The 19,483-nt window shown below is 32.2% G+C and overlaps 1 protein-coding gene across 1 annotated transcript; it reads right to left on the reverse strand.

Annotated features, from left to right (window-relative positions):
* Positions 1–1,770: 1,770 nt before the first annotated feature.
* Positions 1,771–3,250, reverse strand: LOC124925703 (F-box protein At5g07610-like). Its single transcript, XM_047465775.1, has one exon. It carries the CDS (start codon positions 3,213–3,215, stop codon positions 1,998–2,000), a length of 1,218 nt encoding a protein of 405 aa, XP_047321731.1. The 5' UTR covers positions 3,216–3,250; the 3' UTR covers positions 1,771–1,997.
* Between the last annotated feature and the right edge of the window lie 16,233 nt (positions 3,251–19,483).

Raw genomic sequence — 19,483 nt, forward strand, 5'->3', positions numbered from 1 at the left:
AAGAGCGAAATAAATATTTTAGTCATACAAAAGTCTTAGCTTAAATTTAAGGAAATAAAAGAGCGAAATAAATATTTTAATCATACAAAAGTCTTAGCTTAATTCATTAAGACCTTATGAGCTACATAAGAATACATGAGAATAAATTTGACCTCAAGACTATAAACAACTATTTTATTTATTATTCTGATTGAGAGGCCATAAGTATTATGATCCAAAACCAATATCAATTTTTGACACAGGTATAGCTAAATTCTTCAATAGTATTGACTTTGGGGTATGAATAAACTAAACGACTTTGTCTTTAAGGAAGTGTTAACTTCTCCCATGGTTAATGAAGTTAATGAAGATGTGATTTATATTTTGATTGTTTTAGACAATTAGTAGGATTATAGTTTTGTCATCGATCAAAAAGTTTCAAAAAATCAAGACATTGTAGAAGTACAAACTTGTGGCACATTTTAATATGGAGATGCATCATATGGATATAAAGACAATGTTTCTACGACATTGATGAAATGATTTATACGATGCAACTAGAAAACTTTATGTCAGAAGGCCCAATCAATATGGTTTTCAAATTAAAATATCTATCTATTGTCTTAAACAAGTGTCTCATTGGCGATATTATAAATTTTACAAAATAATTTTTTTGTTTTTTTGAGTTGTATTTAATTAATGATTGTGTATATCACAAATTCATGGGGAGTAAACACATATTTTTGAGTTTATATGTGGGATGAAATTTTACTTGCCACAAATGATATGGGCATATTATACCAAATCGAGATTTGTTGAAATGAAATATCCTACAGTGAGACTTCATTTGTATTAAAATTCATATACATCAATATCGATCTCAGGGTATTATTGGATTGTCACAAATTAACCATGTAGATAAAGTACTTGATTTGACATGCAAGATTGTAAATCGAAAACACGACAATCACTAAAATAGACAAATTTACAATCACTAAAATAGACAAATTTAGTCTAACATAGTGCCTAAACGAAGTATTGAGATTCAATAAATGCATTAGATTCTTTGCTTAGGTAAGAAATCTTATGTATATTCAAGTTTGTAAACGTTATCTGCATACTAGCGGTCCCACTTGTAAAATAAGTAAAAAATTTCTTCATATCAACATAAATACCAAAGATGTGTTATGACTTAAACCTATAAGTAGAGTTACTGGTTCTTGATCTCAAAGACCAAAGGAAAAACTATGTTCAAAGTGCAGCGGAGAAAAATTCAAAGATTATAGAAGAAGAAGAAACAAAAATGTGATTATAGGAGAAGAAGAAACAAAAATGTGATTATAGGAGAAGAAGAAACAAAGATGTGAAAAAAATACTGCTAGTATATACTTAGCAATCCAAGACGAAATCAGAAAATACAATTGAGATAAAGAAGTTTCACTAATTTTTTTCATTCATGCCCCCATTGGGGACTAAGTTCAGCGTTTACAACCGGTGCCCAAAATATTCAGTTACAATTTTACAACAGTTACTATAGAATTAACCAAAATCAATTTTGTGAATAACATAAACAAAATAAAAAAATAGTTATATAACAGAAAAAAGAAACTCAACAATATCTAACCCAACTGCTCTCAGCTCTCAATTGGCCAACTGCTCTCAATTGGGCATTGGAGGGTGATATTCTATTTGGGGATTGTAACCGTATGCTTCCACATTTAAGTTTTATAATAATCAAGAATATTCTAAGAACTAGAAACTTATAAAGGAATTTCTAGATTTATATGAACATATGAGAAGAAATTCCAACAATAACAAGTAGGAATAAGTAAATAGATCAACTATATTACTCAATTAAAACTAAATTTGTTTAACTCACTCTACTTATTAATATTCATACCCAAATACTTAGTCAAGGGCCATTGAATCCATCTATTGATGTTATGTAACATGTTCAAGGAACAAGAAATCAAACTCGAAATGAATTAGTCTAAATATATTGATGAAATGACACATCATTAAACACAACATAAACTCTCTATGTATGGATAACCAGCAACCCATTTGCAAGTGGGAGAAATGATCCAACCTTCATTACTACTTATATTCAAATCACAGACATTCTTCAAGCATTTCTCCTCAATGTTATAACAACCAATTTTACCTGGAATATATATCATCAAACAAGAAGACTCTTTTTCAGTCTCATCCCAAAAGCAACCCAATACCAAAAATTTCCAATAAACCAATGGTAATGGAACTGGCATATGCAACTCCATTATTGTAGCCTCAAGGTTAACGAGATACTTGAGAACCCATTTCGAGAAATCTCTCTCCATCGTGAATACTTCGAGCTGAGCCCCAGCTGAAGTGAACAGACCAATATGCAAATAGTCTCCCAAACAGACATTGAAGAAAGCAAATCTCCTCTGAACTCTCAAACCATCTGTTAATGGAGGCATAGGCAAAATGTTTGAACTTTCTGAGTCCACGTCAAACCTGAGTGAAGTCTCGGATGCGCGGCTTATCCAATTAATCGAGCCATTCCAGAAAACCCCAGTTTCGAAATCAACATCGAATGGCCCCACAAGGATATCATCGTATACTCTCCAAGTATGGGTTTGTGATGAATAAATTTGAACCCAAGAGATTCCTTTCAGTAATTTACTGTGAGAGCTAACGCAGATGACTTTGTAGTGGTGCGATTTGGAAGGATCGAACGCGATACTAACTCCGCGAACGATTTTCTCCCCGAACCCAATTGGTCGTGGGAGAGCTCTGTACTTGTTAGTTGTTGGATTGTAAACATAGAAATTGCAGGAATGGTGACGAAGACGAAAGCTTGAGCAGAGAAGCAATCCGTTGCAGGATTGGAGAACATCAATATCGTCTTCCTCTACAGACTTTATGCCGGAATCAAGAGGATTGATTGGTGGGTTTTCATGGTGGTATTGATCGCGATTGAGAGGGACGTAATCAATGGTTGGAGTATTAGATGGGAGAGGTAGCCTACGGAGGAACATACCAGGGACGGTGTGGGATTTAGGTTTACTCCAGAGAAGAGAAAAATGAGGATCGGAGATGAGGGAGAGCCATCTCTTGGATACGCAGCTGGATCTGAGAAGGGATTTGGCCGGGAAGCGCCTCAGGATCTCCTTCAGGAGGTCGTCGTTGCCCTCGATCTTTTCGGAGGCAGACGGCGGCGGTTCTTCGTTAAACCGGTGTTGTTTCGACATTATTTGTTGGATGGTTCACTACTTGCTATCGCTCACTAATGCTACATTACTGCATATATAATAATAATAATATATAGATAAATTAATTTTGTAATAAATTTTATTATTCATATCCATTTGTAGAACTTAAGTAAATCGCAATTTTATTAATTTTTTGTTTTTTCATGTATGAAGACAATTTTGATAGAAAATTAAATTAAAATAATAATAAAAATTTGTGACATTATGTTATAACTTAAATCACTAAGTAGAGTTATTGGTTTTTTATCTCAAAGACAAAATAAAATAAAATTTATGTTTTAAATGCAACGGAAAGAAGAAGAATTCAAAGATTATAGGAGAAGAATAAACAAATACGAGAAAAAGTATTACTCGTATCTAACGGTCCAAGATTAAGAGCGAAGGTAAGTAAACATTTACAAAACTTTTCATTGATATCCATTGGAGAGTGAGTTTAGAATATATAACCATTAAATTCATCAAAATATTTAGTTATAACTACTGATACTTGAGAATTAACCAAAATTTGTTTTGTGAATAACAAAAATAACAAAATGAAAACAAAATTATAGAACAGAAAACAAAAAATAGAACCCACAACAATATCTAGCCTAACTACTTAATTGGACATTGTAGGGTGAAATTCTATTCAGGGAACGTAACATTATCTCCCACATCAAATGTTTGTCGTCCTCGACGAAAAGATTTTGGCCTGGTTTGCCTCTACATTGCTAACATCTCCATGGAATGCTTATCACTTTAGCATCTTCCCATACCTAATTGTTGGTTCTGATTATTGAATCTTCTAAGAACACTTATGAAGAAATGAAACTCTGAAAAATAGAAAATGACAATAATATTTGTTAAAGAGGAAAAGTCTTAAGTGTTGTGTATTAACTTTTACATACAATCCTTATGAAAGAGTAATTAGCCTAAAATCATAAATTACTATACATGCAGGCCCAAGTTCATTAATAATTAAATAAGTCATAATTAATACTTGTTAGTGCCTTGGTGAGAATGTTTGCACGTTGCTCTCTGGTGCCTACGAACTCTACAACGATATGTCAGTTCTCGACACATTCACGGGCGAAGTGGAACCGAGTTCGATGTGTTTGTTGCGTCCATGAAATACTAGATTCTTCATTAATGCTATTGCAGACTTATTGTCGACATAAAGAGTTATCCGCCTCGGCTCGCATCTGAGCACCTCGCTCAATAAATTTCTCAACCAAAGTCTTTGACACATGAAGATAAAGCCACAATTTGTTGCTTTTGAGATTTCCAGTTGATCAAATTCCCGTTGAGATAAAACATCATCCCTTCGGTGCTTTTTCTATCGTTTGTGTCACCGGTTAGGTCGCTGTTAGTAAAACCAATGAGTTCTTCAACTTCTCGGCCTCTTCTTAACTCAATCTCATAGCTCATTGTTCCATTCACGTAACGAAGAATGTGTTTTACTACTTGTTGGTGTAGAGTGATAGGTTTCTCCATGTATCAACTCATTATGCCAATTACATAAGAGATATCGGGTCGAGTGTGCGTCAAGAACCCGAGACACCCGATGATATGCCTATACTCCTTCGGAACCACTAAGATTCCTTGCACATCCTTTCCGAGCTACAATTTTGCTTCAATCGGATACTTGCTCAAGTTGCAATCCTCCATTGCAAACTGTTTCAACACCTATTCACATAAGCTTCATGCTTCACCTCGATGTTATCTTTCTTCTGGTCCACCTCAATACCAAGATAGTACGAGAGTAGCTAGAGATCACTCATCTCGAACTCCTTCATCATCTATTTTTGAACTCCTCAACACCTTTGATGCTTGATCCTATCATAATCAAGTCGTCGACGTATATACCAACAATGATTACTTCTTCTCCATGGTTTCTCATGTACATAGCCTACTCTTGAGAACATTTCACGAAACTGAAACTCATCATTCTCTTATTGAGGCAAGTGTTCTACGCCCTTGGTGCTTGACGTAGTCCGTAGAGAGCCTTGTATAACTTGTACACCTTGTGCTCTTTATTCTTGATGATGAAGCCTTCAGGTTGAGCGACATATACTTCTTCTTTGATGTCACCATTAAGGAATGCTGATTTGACATCTAAGTGGTGAATCTTCCATCCACGGTGAGCTACGATGGCAAGAATTAGTCTGATTGTTCAAGTTTCGCCACCGCTGTAAGGGTCTCCTCAAAGCCAATACCTTGCTTCTTCACATAGCATTTCTCTACCAATCTCGCTTTGTGTTTGAGGATGTTGCCTTCGCTGTCTCTTTTCAACTTGAAAATCCACTTTAACCCGATGGTCTTGTAACCGGGTATTAAATCGGTGAGCTCCCATGTCTTGTTCTTCTTGATAGACTCAAGCTCTTTGTTCATGGCCTCATTTCACGACTCTTCTACTATCGCCTCGTGATATGTTGTTGGCTCATCGATGGTGAGAAACAACAATTTATGAAGATACATCTCTACCAGTGGTGCCTCTGAGGAGACATCTCGTAGGATTCTGAATTCCACGGAATTTTGTACGAACTCGTTATTGTCATTGCACCGCTCCCCCCATCTCCTCCTCCTTGAACACGACATCTTTACTCACATGAATTTTCCCGCAAGCTGGATTAGAAAATCCATGTGCCTTTCTTCCATCTTCGAACTTCATATTTCTGGTGATTTTCTTGTTGAGATCATTGAGCTTCTCTCGAAGGCCCTCCATATGATTGTTTGCTCCATTGTTAAGGTACCACGTGTCGGTGTGATTACACTCATCGCCACTTGCGATGAGTTTTTCCATGACTTTCTCTTCATTGAGCAAAACCACCTCTAGTTTCTCCCTAGTCGGTTATTGCACGAACTCTTCAAGGTTTGTCTCCTCATCTTTGGTAAAATCATTTGTCACTCCCTCATCAAACATTAATGTTGACTCCTCATCATAAAAGTTAGTGAGATTTGCCTCATCATCTTCAGGAAAAGCATTCGTCACTACCTTGGAAAACATTAATGTCGGCTCCTCGTCATAGAATCTAGTGAGGTTTGCATCATCGTTAGACCTTTTGTTAGGGTACTAAGACGCGTAGTGTCCGTAATTTTAACAAGAGTAATGCTTCACTATTCTCTTGTCTTTGTGGGGCTTGGTGTCTTCTTATCGAGGTGATCTTTCTCCACGACCTCAGCCTCCACCTAGCCTTTTTCTATGACCTCGGTTATCTTTACCATTCCCGATGTGACTCGACGATCTAGAAGAAAAAACGGCTTCTCTATTTTTCTTCATTCGTGACATCCATTCATCATGTGTGAGAAATAAGTGCTCCTCCTCTAGGTCTCCGTAGCCGCGAAGTCTCTCCGCATGAGTCGACCAACGATCTCCTCGACGGTCATATTCTTGAGGTCACCAAATTGCTCGATCGTAGTAATGATCTACATGTATTTTGTGGTACGACTCTAAGGAACTTCTTGACGACAAAGATCTTCTCCACCTTCTCTCCCAACGAGCGGATACCAGTCACGATGGATGTTAGTTAAATGGTGAAACCATCTACTAATTCCCCATTCTTCATGCGAATCTCCTAAAAGTGTGTCCTCAAGGTTTTAACTTCTGCCTCCTTGACTCTCTCCACTCTAACATTCATTGTCTTTAATGTCTCCCACGCTAGCTTGGCAGAATTCTTCCCAGCCACCGTGAGAAGGACGTCATCGGGGAGCGTTTGATAGATGGAAGCAAGATTCATTATATCCTTTCGTACGTCGACCTCGTCGAGCATCACAGCTTCCCACACTCTTTGTGCTTGTAAGTTTACTTGTATCTTTAACGCCCACACCGAGTAGTTACTCTTCGTTAGTAACAGATGTGAGAGTGTCGCATTCCCTTCACTTCCGATCTTCATTGCCATCGTATATCTGGTTGATCTTGTCGACGACATGTTCTTCAGATATGCTCTAATACCAAATGTTGGCTCTGATTATAGGATCTTCTCTGCGTCGACTCTTCTTCTTTAGCTTGAGTACGAAATTTTCTATGAAGGATTTGGGTCTATTGCAATATTTTTGTGCATTTCGGTAATGCCTCATTCAAATGGTATGTTCATCTCTCAACGAAAGTATGTGTCTGAGATTATAAACCGTACATACATGTCCTCTTGTAAGCCTTCGACTATGCCAGTTGATTCCATACCGAAACTTGGGGCTTTAGTCTTTTCTCTTGTGTCAAATTCTTCTTTGTACCGTAGCCTAGCTGGTGCTATATAATATTTGACATTTTCTCATCCTGATATCACGTATGTTGTTCAATAGGTTTGTCTCTTCATGCATGATTCCCAAAAGGTACACATGCCGACTCTAAAAAGAATTATATGGTATATTCAGGGAACTCTTAATTTCGGCCTTCATTTGTCTCCATCCTCTATTACATCCCTTTGGCTTACACTAATGTTGATTGGGATGGGTTCCCGGACACACGTCATTCGACATTTGGCTACTGTGTTTTCTTGGAAGATAATCTAATATCTTGGTCGACTAATCGATAAACCACACGTTCTAGTGTCGAGGATGAGTATCGGGCGATTGTGAATGTGGTTTTAGAAACTTGTTGGCTATAGAACTTTATTGCTCGGTTCCCACTACTACTCTTATTTACTGTGATAATATGAGTACGATCTAAATTTCTCAATCGTGGAACTTGGGAGTCTCGGTCCTAGGTCAAACCTTTCACTCTTGGGTTAGAATCCTAGGTTAGGTTCCTTAGTCCTAGCTCAAGAACACTGGTACTAGGTCTCGGTCATGTCTTAAAAACATCGGTCTTAGGTCTTAGTCCTGACTCAAGAACACCGGTCCTTGGTCTCGGTCTTAGGTCAATTTTCTCGGTCCTTGGTCTTGGTCAGGACCAAGGATTTTCGGTCCTATATCTTGGACCCGGTCCTACATGACTCAATTGTCGGGGACCAAGTGTTCTTCATTTGGTATGAAGAATTGCAAGTTTGTATCTTTTAGTATAGATCATGATCTGTAAGTTGCAAACAACTCATATGAATATAAGGATCATAATCCTTAACCCTAAACACGATCACTCAATCTCTATAACAATTGATTTTTCAAAATTGTTTTTAGGTCTAAATTTGGGAACTTTTTATTTAAGCCATCTCATGGCCTAATTCTTGTTCCAAAAGCTTTGAAATGATGACTATAGTCGAACATAACCAAAACAAGAATATCATTCAAACTCTTTAACTACTTTCAAAAACGAAATTCAAACATTATTTTTCAAAAAATTCAATTGGATCAGATCGGGATGCTGATTTTATGATTTAGAAATCATTCTAACATGTTTACAAACATGTTAGGCAACTATTTGAATCAAAATTCAAGCCTAAAAGCTCAAGAATACAATATTCAAAATTTCCAAATTTTCAAATCAAATTTGGGTTTTTTTATTAAGGTTAAATTGATCAAATCTCTTAGAAGGAAAGCTTATAAATCATCTAGGGAGTGATTTCATACAAAGAAAACACAAAATTGAACCCTAAATATGATCAACCCGATTTATATGGAAAAATCCAATTTCAAATCATAATTCAAATTACAACGGATCTAGAAGCTTACCAATGATTGGAGTGTGAGTTTAAGAATTGATTGTCAGAAAATTGAAAGTTGTAGGCCTTTATTGTCTTTTATACAATTAGGGTTTATTTAATTATTAATGAGCTTGGGCATGTATGTATAAGTAATTTAGGGTTTCTAGGCTAATTACTCCTTTATAATGGTTGTTTGTAAATGTTAATATAGATCACTTGAGAATAGAAAGATTTTTTCTTGTTCAACAAATTTTATTGTCCTTCCCAATTTTCAGGGGTTTTCTTTCTTCGTAATTGATTTTCAAAGATCCAATAGTCAAAAGCCAACATGGAGAACACTCTAATGATGTGTAGGAAGCTTTCTTAATCCCTTAATCGAAGCTTAGCTCACCAAAGAAGATTTTACAAAAACTAGTCGCCGGAGTTCTTGATGATTTTTCGATTTAGGCTGTAATGTTTGATGGATTGGAAACTTAACACCTAGTTAACCTAGGGAGTATTTATACTTAACTCGGTTCGTTATCATAACCGAATTTGTATCGAATTTTACATCTGAAATCCTTTTTTAAATTCTTTTTTGTCTTCAGCAACCTAGCTAAGGTGTAGGATTTGAATTAAAAGTTTAGGGATAATGATGATGAGGTAGAGACGTGTTCGTGGTTGAAATCTGGAGGGATAAGGATGACAAATGGCGGTGATAAGTTTTCTAGAAGGTAGGTGGCGTTCATCGCAGACCCTCGGAGTTCGCGAATAAGAAGAACAAAACGATGCCGTATTGTTTAATTGGATGCTTCATTGACGTTTCGTCCAATGCTGGAGCATTCCATCCAGCGTTTGGGCTAACGGGGTTAGCGATCCCGTTAGCCGATCCGCTGTGAACTTGGGTGCGCACGCGCTTGGCTAAAGCCGATTGACGTGACGTTTTCCTGAACGCTGAATGAAAATCCAACGCTAATCCAATGGATAAGAATCCTGATGCAACTGATTTCTTTTTTTTTTCGGCTGCACTGGATTATCAATTTTGTTTTTATTAAAAGGGTTATTTGAAATCAATTTTTTAACCCCTTTTTGTATTTTTCTTTACCAAATTAATACACAAAATTATTTTTGACAACATAATAAAAATTATGTTTATTTATTTTATTTTTGGGTATTATGGGGTATTTATTTAATTTTTTAAGTAATAAATTATACATAATTTATGTTTAAAATCATAGTTAAATTATTTCAACCCCTTTTTGAGTTTAATTTGGATAAAATAAATACTATATTTTAAACTCAAATTATTTTTGAATTTTGATTTAATTTTTCTAATTATGATTTAATTATTATAATAATTAACCCTAATTTGATTTTAATCTCTCATTTGGATTATTTTGAATTTAAAAATTCAAAATATTATTTTTATATTATTATAAATTGAGTATGTCAAATTTTCATATTACAACTATAAATAAATAAATAAATAAAACTCCATATAAACCAAAAAAAAAAAAAAATCATATTGACAATTTTTCATACATCTTACAGGTATAAGTTGTATGTCATATCACCTAAAACATGTCAAAAAGAATTTGTTGTCCATATGTATCAACGTCCTTCTAACAGATAAATATATATATATATATATATATATATATATATATATATATATATATATATATATATATATATATATATATATATATATTCAGCATCAATATATTGTAATAGTTAAGTTAGAAAGAGCCGTTAGAAATTAAAATAAGTTTATTAATTAAATAGAAATAAAAATTTGAGTAATTAAATAAATTAAATTAAATTCACACTAAATTCAAATATGAATTATTGTTAATTTTAATCCAAATAAATATTAATTTATTAATTGTTTAATCTATAAATATAATAATACTTATTTTCAAAGTGTCCGGAATGCCGGGTCGAGAGTTAATTTATATATATATATGAGAGTAATGGATGATTGGGTCGGATTGTGAGTTGACCCGCCCATAAACTTAAAACGGTTAAAAATAAAATTAAAAATGCAATAGGTATGTTTCGAACTTGAAACCTAACAAAAACAAGTACAACAATTTATCAACTAGGCTAATAAGACTTTATATTTTAAATTTAACACCAAATTTGATTAACGTAGGATATTCTTAACAATATAAGTTCAACTTTTTAACTAACTAATATATATATATATATAATAATGCTTAATTTCAAAGTGTCCGGATTGTCGGGTAGAGAGCTCTAATTAATTGGAATATATATGCGAACGTCGAACATTCCTAACAATGTAAGTTCAACTTTTTAACTAACTAATATATATATATATAATAATGCTTAATTTCAAAGTGTCCGGATTGTCGGGTCAAGAGCTGTGATTAATTGGAATATATATGTGAACGTGGGACATTCTTAACAATGTAAGTTCAACTTTTTAACTAACTAATGTATATATATATAATACTTAATTTCAAAGTCTCCAAATTGTCGGGTCGAGAACTATGGTTAATTTAGATATTTATGTGAACGTGAGACATTTTTAACCATATAAGTTTAACTTTGTAACTAACTAATATATATAATAATACTTAATTTTAAAGTTTACAGATTTTACCGCGTCAAGAGTTATGGTTAATTTGGATATATATGTGAGAGTAAATTGATACTTGGGACGGATTGTGGGTTTTTTTTTTTTTTTTTTTTTTTTTTTGGGAAAACGACTTAGCGTCATTTCATTAAAAATTCCCAAAAACGGGAAAAAAAACCACGAGTTTAAGAGATCATTCTAGACAGGCCTAGAATGATTTTGAAGTCGTAACATTCTGAATAAAAGCTAAAAACGTAAATGAATTATCTGTTTACAATGCTTTCAATTCTAGTGAGTTTAAAAAACGGTAAATTCCAGTTCCTGCAGATATTCCAGTTTTGCTCCGTGCTTGGAATTCCTCTCCACGTTCCCGCGAGGGCGCTGCAATCCGATACAATATCTTTCCATAACTCGTCAATGCTCCTGCGGGTTCTGTCATATAACCTTGCATTCCGTTCTTGCCAAATGTTATACACCACTGCTCCAAAGCTGCACTTGAACACGCTTGTTGCAAATCTATTTCCCTTGGCTTTGAGTAGTGCCACTTCTTTGATTTCATTCCATTCACTCGGGAAACTGATCAGCTCCAGACTTTTATAGAATCTGTCCCAAAGCTCCGAAGCAATACAACAGCTCCCGAATAGGTGATCTATGGTTTCTTCATTTCCTATGCATAGAAGACAGCTCGCGTCCAGGATGCTCATATACTTACTGATACGATCACGTGTGCTGAGTCTTTCCCAGAAGGCGAGCCATAGAATGAACTAGTGTCGAGGGATAATCTTCGTTGACCATACAAGAGAAGCCCATTCTAGTTTCTGCGCTTTTTCCCGGATTACCTCCCATATTTTCTTCAATACCAGCTTCCCATTGTCCTCAGCTTTCCATTCATGAATATCCGGTTTGTCGTGTAGTTGTATGTTACTTATATGATCAAGTATCCTCTTTCCTTTTGGAATTCTTCTCAAGAGCAAGTTCCAATTCCCGTATTTGATGTCTCTGATTTTCGCTTTTGCGCAGTCCCTTCTGATACGAGTATTTTGAAACTGCTCCTTGTTGATGATAGACTGATACGGATTGTGGGTTGACCCGCCTATAAACTTAAAACGGTTAAAAATAAAATTAAAAATGTTATAGGTATGTTTTGAATTTGCAACATAACCTAACATAACCTAACAAGTACAACTCTTTAATATATATATAATAAACTTTAATAGTGAAAAAGAGAGTTTAGTTTATTAGGAAAGAAATTGACATATTTTTTATTTTTTATTTTAATAATAAATTTACATAAATAAAATTAATAATTCAAAATTTATTTACAACAATAATAAAAAATAAACATTAATAGTATAGTGAAAAAAATTAAAAAATAAAATTTAAATTTAAATATATTAAATAATAAGTATTTATTAAATATTTTAAAAATATAAATATTATATATATAAGTTAGTCATATAAATTATATATAAATACACAAAATTATAAATATAAATTAATAATCTTAAGTGGTTTAGTGGTTGAAGTGTTAATGCTATGTAATGGAGACCATGGTTCAAATCCCATTAGGAACAATTTTTAAACTATTAAAAAACATTGAGAAATTTTTTTTAACTATTATAAAACATTGATGGTTAATATGTGAAATAATTTTTTAACTATTATAAAACATTGATGGTTAATATGTGAAATAAAAACGTTGGTTTATCGAAGTGAGGAGATGGTTGGATGGAAATGATATTTTGGTTAAAATTTGCAATGAAATTTATTGGTGGGTAAATGACATTCACAAAATTAGAGGTCAATTGGGATGGATGGTTAAAATATGCAATGAAATTGATGGTTGGGTAAATGTCATTCACGATATGGAAGGAGATTGTTTAGTGTTTGTTGATTTGACCGAAGTGAAAATGTAAGGTCACAAGATTAGAGTTTGATTGGGGATTGGTGGACCAAAGTGAAGGTAAAAAAGCTTAGTAATGTATCAAAGTGAAAGTTTAAGGTCACGGTATAAGATGTCCGATTAGGGTGGATAAATATGAAATGAGATGGGTTGGTCAGTCGAAGTGAAGGACAAATAAGTCAGGTTGTTTATTGTAAAATATGTGAGGAGATGGATTGTTTGACCGAAATGAAAGTAAAGTCTCAAGATGAGGTCGATTGAGCTTAATGGCATAAAAATGTGGAATGAGAGGTCGATTAAGGGATTGATGGGTCAAAGTGAGGGTAAATGAAATTGGTATTGTTGGAGATGGTTGATTTGACTGAAATAAAATTGTGTAAGGTCACACAATATGAGAGGTTGATTAGGATGTGGATAAATGTGATATGAGATAGTTAGTTATTCAAAGTGAGGAGATTAGTGGAATAAAAATGTGGAATGAAAGGTTAATTAAGGGATTGATGGATCAAAATGAGGGTAAAAGAAATTGGTAATGTTGGAGATGGTTGATTTGACCAAAATGAAATTGTGTAAGGTCACACAATATGAGAGGTTTATTAGGGTGTGGATAAATGTTATATGAGATAGTTAGTTATTTGAAGTGGAGATAAAAAAGTCAAGTTGTATATTATAAAATATGTGAGGAGATTGGTCACGAGATAAGAGGTCAGTTGGTGATTTGGTGATTGGTGACCAAAGTGAAGAGTAAAAGAGATTGGTGATGTTGGAGATTGTAAATTTGACCGAAGTGAAAATGTAAGGTCACATATGAGAGGTCGATTATTGGAGTGAATAAATGTGGAATGATATGGATGGTTAGCCGAATTGAGGATAAAGAAGGTCGAGTTGTATATTGTAAAATATGTTAGAAGATGAGTTGTTTGACAAAGTGAAAATAAGGTCTCGAGATGAGAGGTCGATTGTGAATTGGTGGATAAATGTGGAATGATATGGTTAATTAGTCAAATGAAAATAAGGTAACGAGATGAAAGGTCAATTAGGGTGGATAAATGTGGAATGAAATATTTGGTTAACCGAAGTGAGGATAAGAATGTCGGGTTATATATTATAAAATATATGAGAAGATGAGTTGTTTGATAAAGTAAAAGTAAGGTGGATAAATATGGAATTATATGTTTTTTGATTAGTCGAAGTGAAAGTAAGGTAAAAAAATAGAGGTCGATTGGGAAAGAAATTGATATTGGTGGTTAAAATATATGAGAAGATTAGTTGTTTAACTGAAGTGAAAGTTAAGGTCATGAGATGAGAAGTCCGATTTGAATTGGTAGATAAATGTGGAATGAGATGGTTGGTCAGTCTGAGTGCTTTAATGTCACGAAATGAGAGGTCGATTGAGCATTGATGTGATAAAGTGAGTGTAAAAAAGAGATTGATAATGTTTGAGATTTTTGATTTGACTAAAGTGAAAGTGTAAGGTCACGAGATTAGAGATTCATTGGGAAAAATATGTAATGAGATATGTGAGAATATGAGTTATTTACTAAAGAATAAAATGTGAAATGAGAGTGTTCTATTTTTTATTTTAATATATTATTCGTGATTTATTAAGAATTTTAAACATTGAAATACATATTATTATAAATTTTAATAGTAATTTATTTTGTTTATATTTTTATCCGTGTGCATCGCACGAGATTTTTCCTAGTTAATATTAATTTACAGTTATATATATCCCTTCACTATAATTATTTTTCACGCATCATCTCATCATTTCTCACTCTAGAATTTCAAAAGTCATTTCCTTATTTTTGTGAGTGTTCGTCAAGTTTTTGACTCGACGTTTTTTCTGTTATTGGGTGATCATGATTAATATATTGCTTGTCAAGTTCGTTGTGTAGTAGTTTTTTTTGTTAAACATTGCAAGTTCCGTTGTATCCTAAAAAACAGACACCAATAAAAACTTTCTCCAACACAAACGGAAAATGGTGAGACTATTTTAAGGAAATTGTGATTATCATAGAGATGTTAGAGCAATATAAGAATATTTTTCTTCTTTTTGTTTTACTTAATATTTTAGTGTATTTCATAAATTATATTTTGTTTATATTATCATAATAAATCTACGTGTATTTGTAACGAGATGAGATTATCAACAATCTTAAAACAATTATTTACTTATTTTGGATTTTTAACATGTTTTATAATGACTGAAGATCCCAAGAACTAGGTTCAATGGACAGCCTAATTGTATTAAACTTGGCAGATTACTAAGTAAAAAAACCTACGAAAAAATAGTATTTCGGGAAAGGATAAGCGCACAGACTTTTAATAGTTTTTTTGTGAACAAAGATATTACATATGTAAGAGAGAAATGGGAATTACTTCGAAAGAATTGCACGACTCAATTCTAGACTCTTTCACAAACCAGATGAGTGTTCATGGTCGAAATGAACACAATCATGAGAACTGACGTGTATCAAGAAAATTCTATGCGAAAGTGTGTAATCGTTTACACAAAAAAACAGAATAGTTCAAGAATATCAAGTCTCCTAATTAATTACTAAATTTATATACTTTCATAAGGGAATGTTCAAAGGATTACACTTACATATCCTATGTAAGATTCAATTGTTGAACTTTCACTAGGTTAATCTTTCGATTTCCATAAATGTGAGAGATTGGTTGGAATTAAACTAATTTCATTAATTGAATGAAAATGAGAAATTTGGTTAAATAAGTTAAATTAAATTCACACAAAATTCAAATTAGAATTATTGGTAAAATTTAATCCAAATGAATATGAAATTGTTAATTGTCTAATTAACATTAATGTTTTGAATGAGTCAATTAACAAATGTTTAATACATTTAATATTGTTAATTGTTATTGTAACCAGGGATAATGAAGAGGAAAGACGGGGAATGTTGGATGAATGGATTATTGGTCGTTGGTAGGAATGGCAACGGGGCGGGTAATGCATTTATCATCCTCGCTCCCTTTTACTTCGGGGATTTGTTTTTACTATCATCCATGTCCATTCAGTTTTGGGAAATTCTCGCGGGGCACCGTTTATACCATATTCTCTAAAAATAATTATGTAAATAAATTTTTTAATATAATATATATTGTAATATATTGAAAATTTATATTATTATAAAGAAATAAACTTAAACTTTTATAAAATATAATGAATAAATAAATATATGGGTGATTTTATATATTTATTTGTGTTTATAGTGTTTGGGGAAGAATCTGGGTGAGATTGAGGCGAGAAACACAAATATCATTCTCGCCCATTCTCGGTCAACTACCGGTCAAACCGAGAAAAACCCGCCCAAAATGGGACAATTTGGTTCGGTCATCGCGGGGTAGTCGTTGACCATTGAATTAATGAATCAATTTATTTTGATGCTTTAATTTCCCAAATCATTTCATCACTTTTTCACAAATCATTTCATCATTTTTAAATCTAAAATTTCAAAAGTCTTTTTCTTATTTTTGTTAGTTTTTTTCGAGATATTGACTCTATGTTTTTTCGTCAAAACCCGGTGATCATGATTGAGGTATTGTTTGTCAAGTTCGTTGTGTTGTGGTTATTCTATACTAAATTATTGCAATTTTCGTTGTACCCTAGGAATTTACCGACAAAATAATCTCGAGCACAAACGAAAAACCGTGAAACTATTGTAAGAGAACTGTGATTATCACAAGTCTTAGAGCAATACAAGAGGATTTTTCTTCTTTTTGTCTTTACTTAATATTTTAGTGTATTTCGTAAATTATTTTTTGATTGTATTGTCATAATAAATCTATGTGTATTTGTAACGAGATAAGATAATAAAAAAATAATTCCAAGCAAATATTGCTTAAAATAATATTGTAATTGTTCTCTTTTCCTAAATCGATAAACCATCCTCTATCCGGTTGCATTTAATAGCTGGAAAATTCAATAAATCAATTATAATAAAACCAAATAACTTCATATTGATAATATAATTTACATCCATTATGAATACGATAGGATAAAGAAGATTCACAAATACATATCTAGCTCACAATAATCAATTTTATGGTGATAAATATAACTTCAAACTTAAAAAGTAATGAAACTTTATTGTACGGCCTATTGTCATTTAATAGATCTTGGGGGTAAAACAGGTTCACAAAGATATCATTAGTGGACAATAACTAATTTCAAGAAAATAAAACATAAAACCAAACTTAAAAATGTCTCAAGCTACTCGTCATTACCGACCTCCTATCCCCAACCGAGTCATCATTATCGACTACCTATTACCAGAGACGGACACACTAAGGGGCTGAGGTGGACTTAAGTCTACGCCTAGCTCATTCTGTTGGAATTATTTCCAATATTTGGGTACATATATAATTTAATAATTGTATATTAGTTGTTATCATAATAAAGATTAAAGCCCAAATAAAGTGATCTATTAAAGTATAAAGGTTATGGGCTTATTTGGACATCTATAATAAATATGGGGACATATTTGTGTAGAAGCAGAAATATCATTCATTATTTCGTTGATGGGCCGAATAATAAATGGGTATATTAGGGTTAGGTCCCCAACCCATATATATAGCCAGCCTATTTGTTTCTCTCATCGAACAATAAGGATTTAGTTCATCTCTCAAGAACTCTCAAGAAGGCTATCGATATAGGGTTGGAAGACTTAAACCCCACCCACATCAAACATTCCGATCCAGGTCCAAATCCAGAACGAGAAGATCCACATTCAGATTCAGGTCCAGATCCAAGAACAAGAAGAAGAGAATAACGAAGAACGGCTTAATGAACCGTTCTTCATTAAAGATCCAGGTACGTTTCCGCAATTACAGTTTATCTCGATTTATTGACATAGAGAATTAAGAATATAGATTTAAGGATTAAAAATTTAGATTAAAGATTCTAACAAGTGGTATCAGAGCCCTCTCTATGTCGATCTATTGAGATTTAAGTTTATAAGAATTTTTAAGAATATGATTAGACATTTTTTTTGTGTTCTTGATCTAATTTGGCTAGTTATGTTCTTCATCTAATTTGGCTAGAACGGATAATGATAGAATGAATTAATGAATAGTAACAACAATATTTGATGTATATATTAATCTAAAATTTTGGATTAGATTAAAATAAAGAAAAGACATCAAGTATCTAAATAATTTTAGATATTCAGATTAATATATTTTGTTTAAAGAATTATGATTAAAGAATGGTTCATATTCTCTAATTAGATATAATATATGAATATTTAATTAATTAGAAAGATATAATAAAGAAGTTAAAATAAAGAACTGATCATATGTTATAAAGAAAGATATCAAATATTGAAAAGAATTTGTTAAAGAATATTTGTTAAAGCATGAGGAAGATGAACAGTTTAGAAACGATCTTTATTAAATTATATGTTATAGTAAAGAATTAAAGACTCTAGACATCTAAACGATTTTTCAGAAATCATAAAGAATAAACGGTTTTAGAATCATAAAGAATAAAGAAGATGGAAAAGTTTTATTTCAAGAATTGGATTTAATTATTAATTTGAAAATAATAATTCAAATTAATAACCTGAATTTAAGTCATAAAGATAAAGAGAGAAATATATGGTAAAGAAGTTGAATTTTTTTTTTAAAAAATTGGTCAAATTAATATCTATTTATTATTAATTAGATAATTAAAGAGATATTAATAAATATATTATATATATTTCGGTTATATATATATATATTTTGAGTACGAATTAATTAAGGAAATTTGAATTTTAGAATAATAATTTATTATCATTCTAATAATAATAATATATATAAGGAATTAAGAAATTCAGTTTTGGAATAATAATTAATTATTATAATTAATTTAAGGAATTAAAATAATAATAATTATATAATTATGTAAAGAATTAAAGAATTCAGTTTTAGAATAATAATTAATTATTATACTTATTATAATTAATTTAAGGAATTAAAATAATTATAATATTATTTTAATTAGTTAAAGATTGAATAAATATTTATTCCTGAAATAATTGTTAATGTATTAATACATTTATATACAATTAAGAATAAAGTAAAATATATTATGGAATTCTAGAATTTTAAAACTTTAATATATATCTATGATATAGGTTATGATTTGAGAATTAAGTAAAGAAAAATAGTTACTTATCATGTTTATAATCTTTTATAAATATTA

Source organism: Impatiens glandulifera, chromosome 2 (genome assembly GCF_907164915.1).
Source record: "Impatiens glandulifera chromosome 2, dImpGla2.1, whole genome shotgun sequence".
NCBI lineage: Eukaryota > Viridiplantae > Streptophyta > Magnoliopsida > Ericales > Balsaminaceae > Impatiens > Impatiens glandulifera.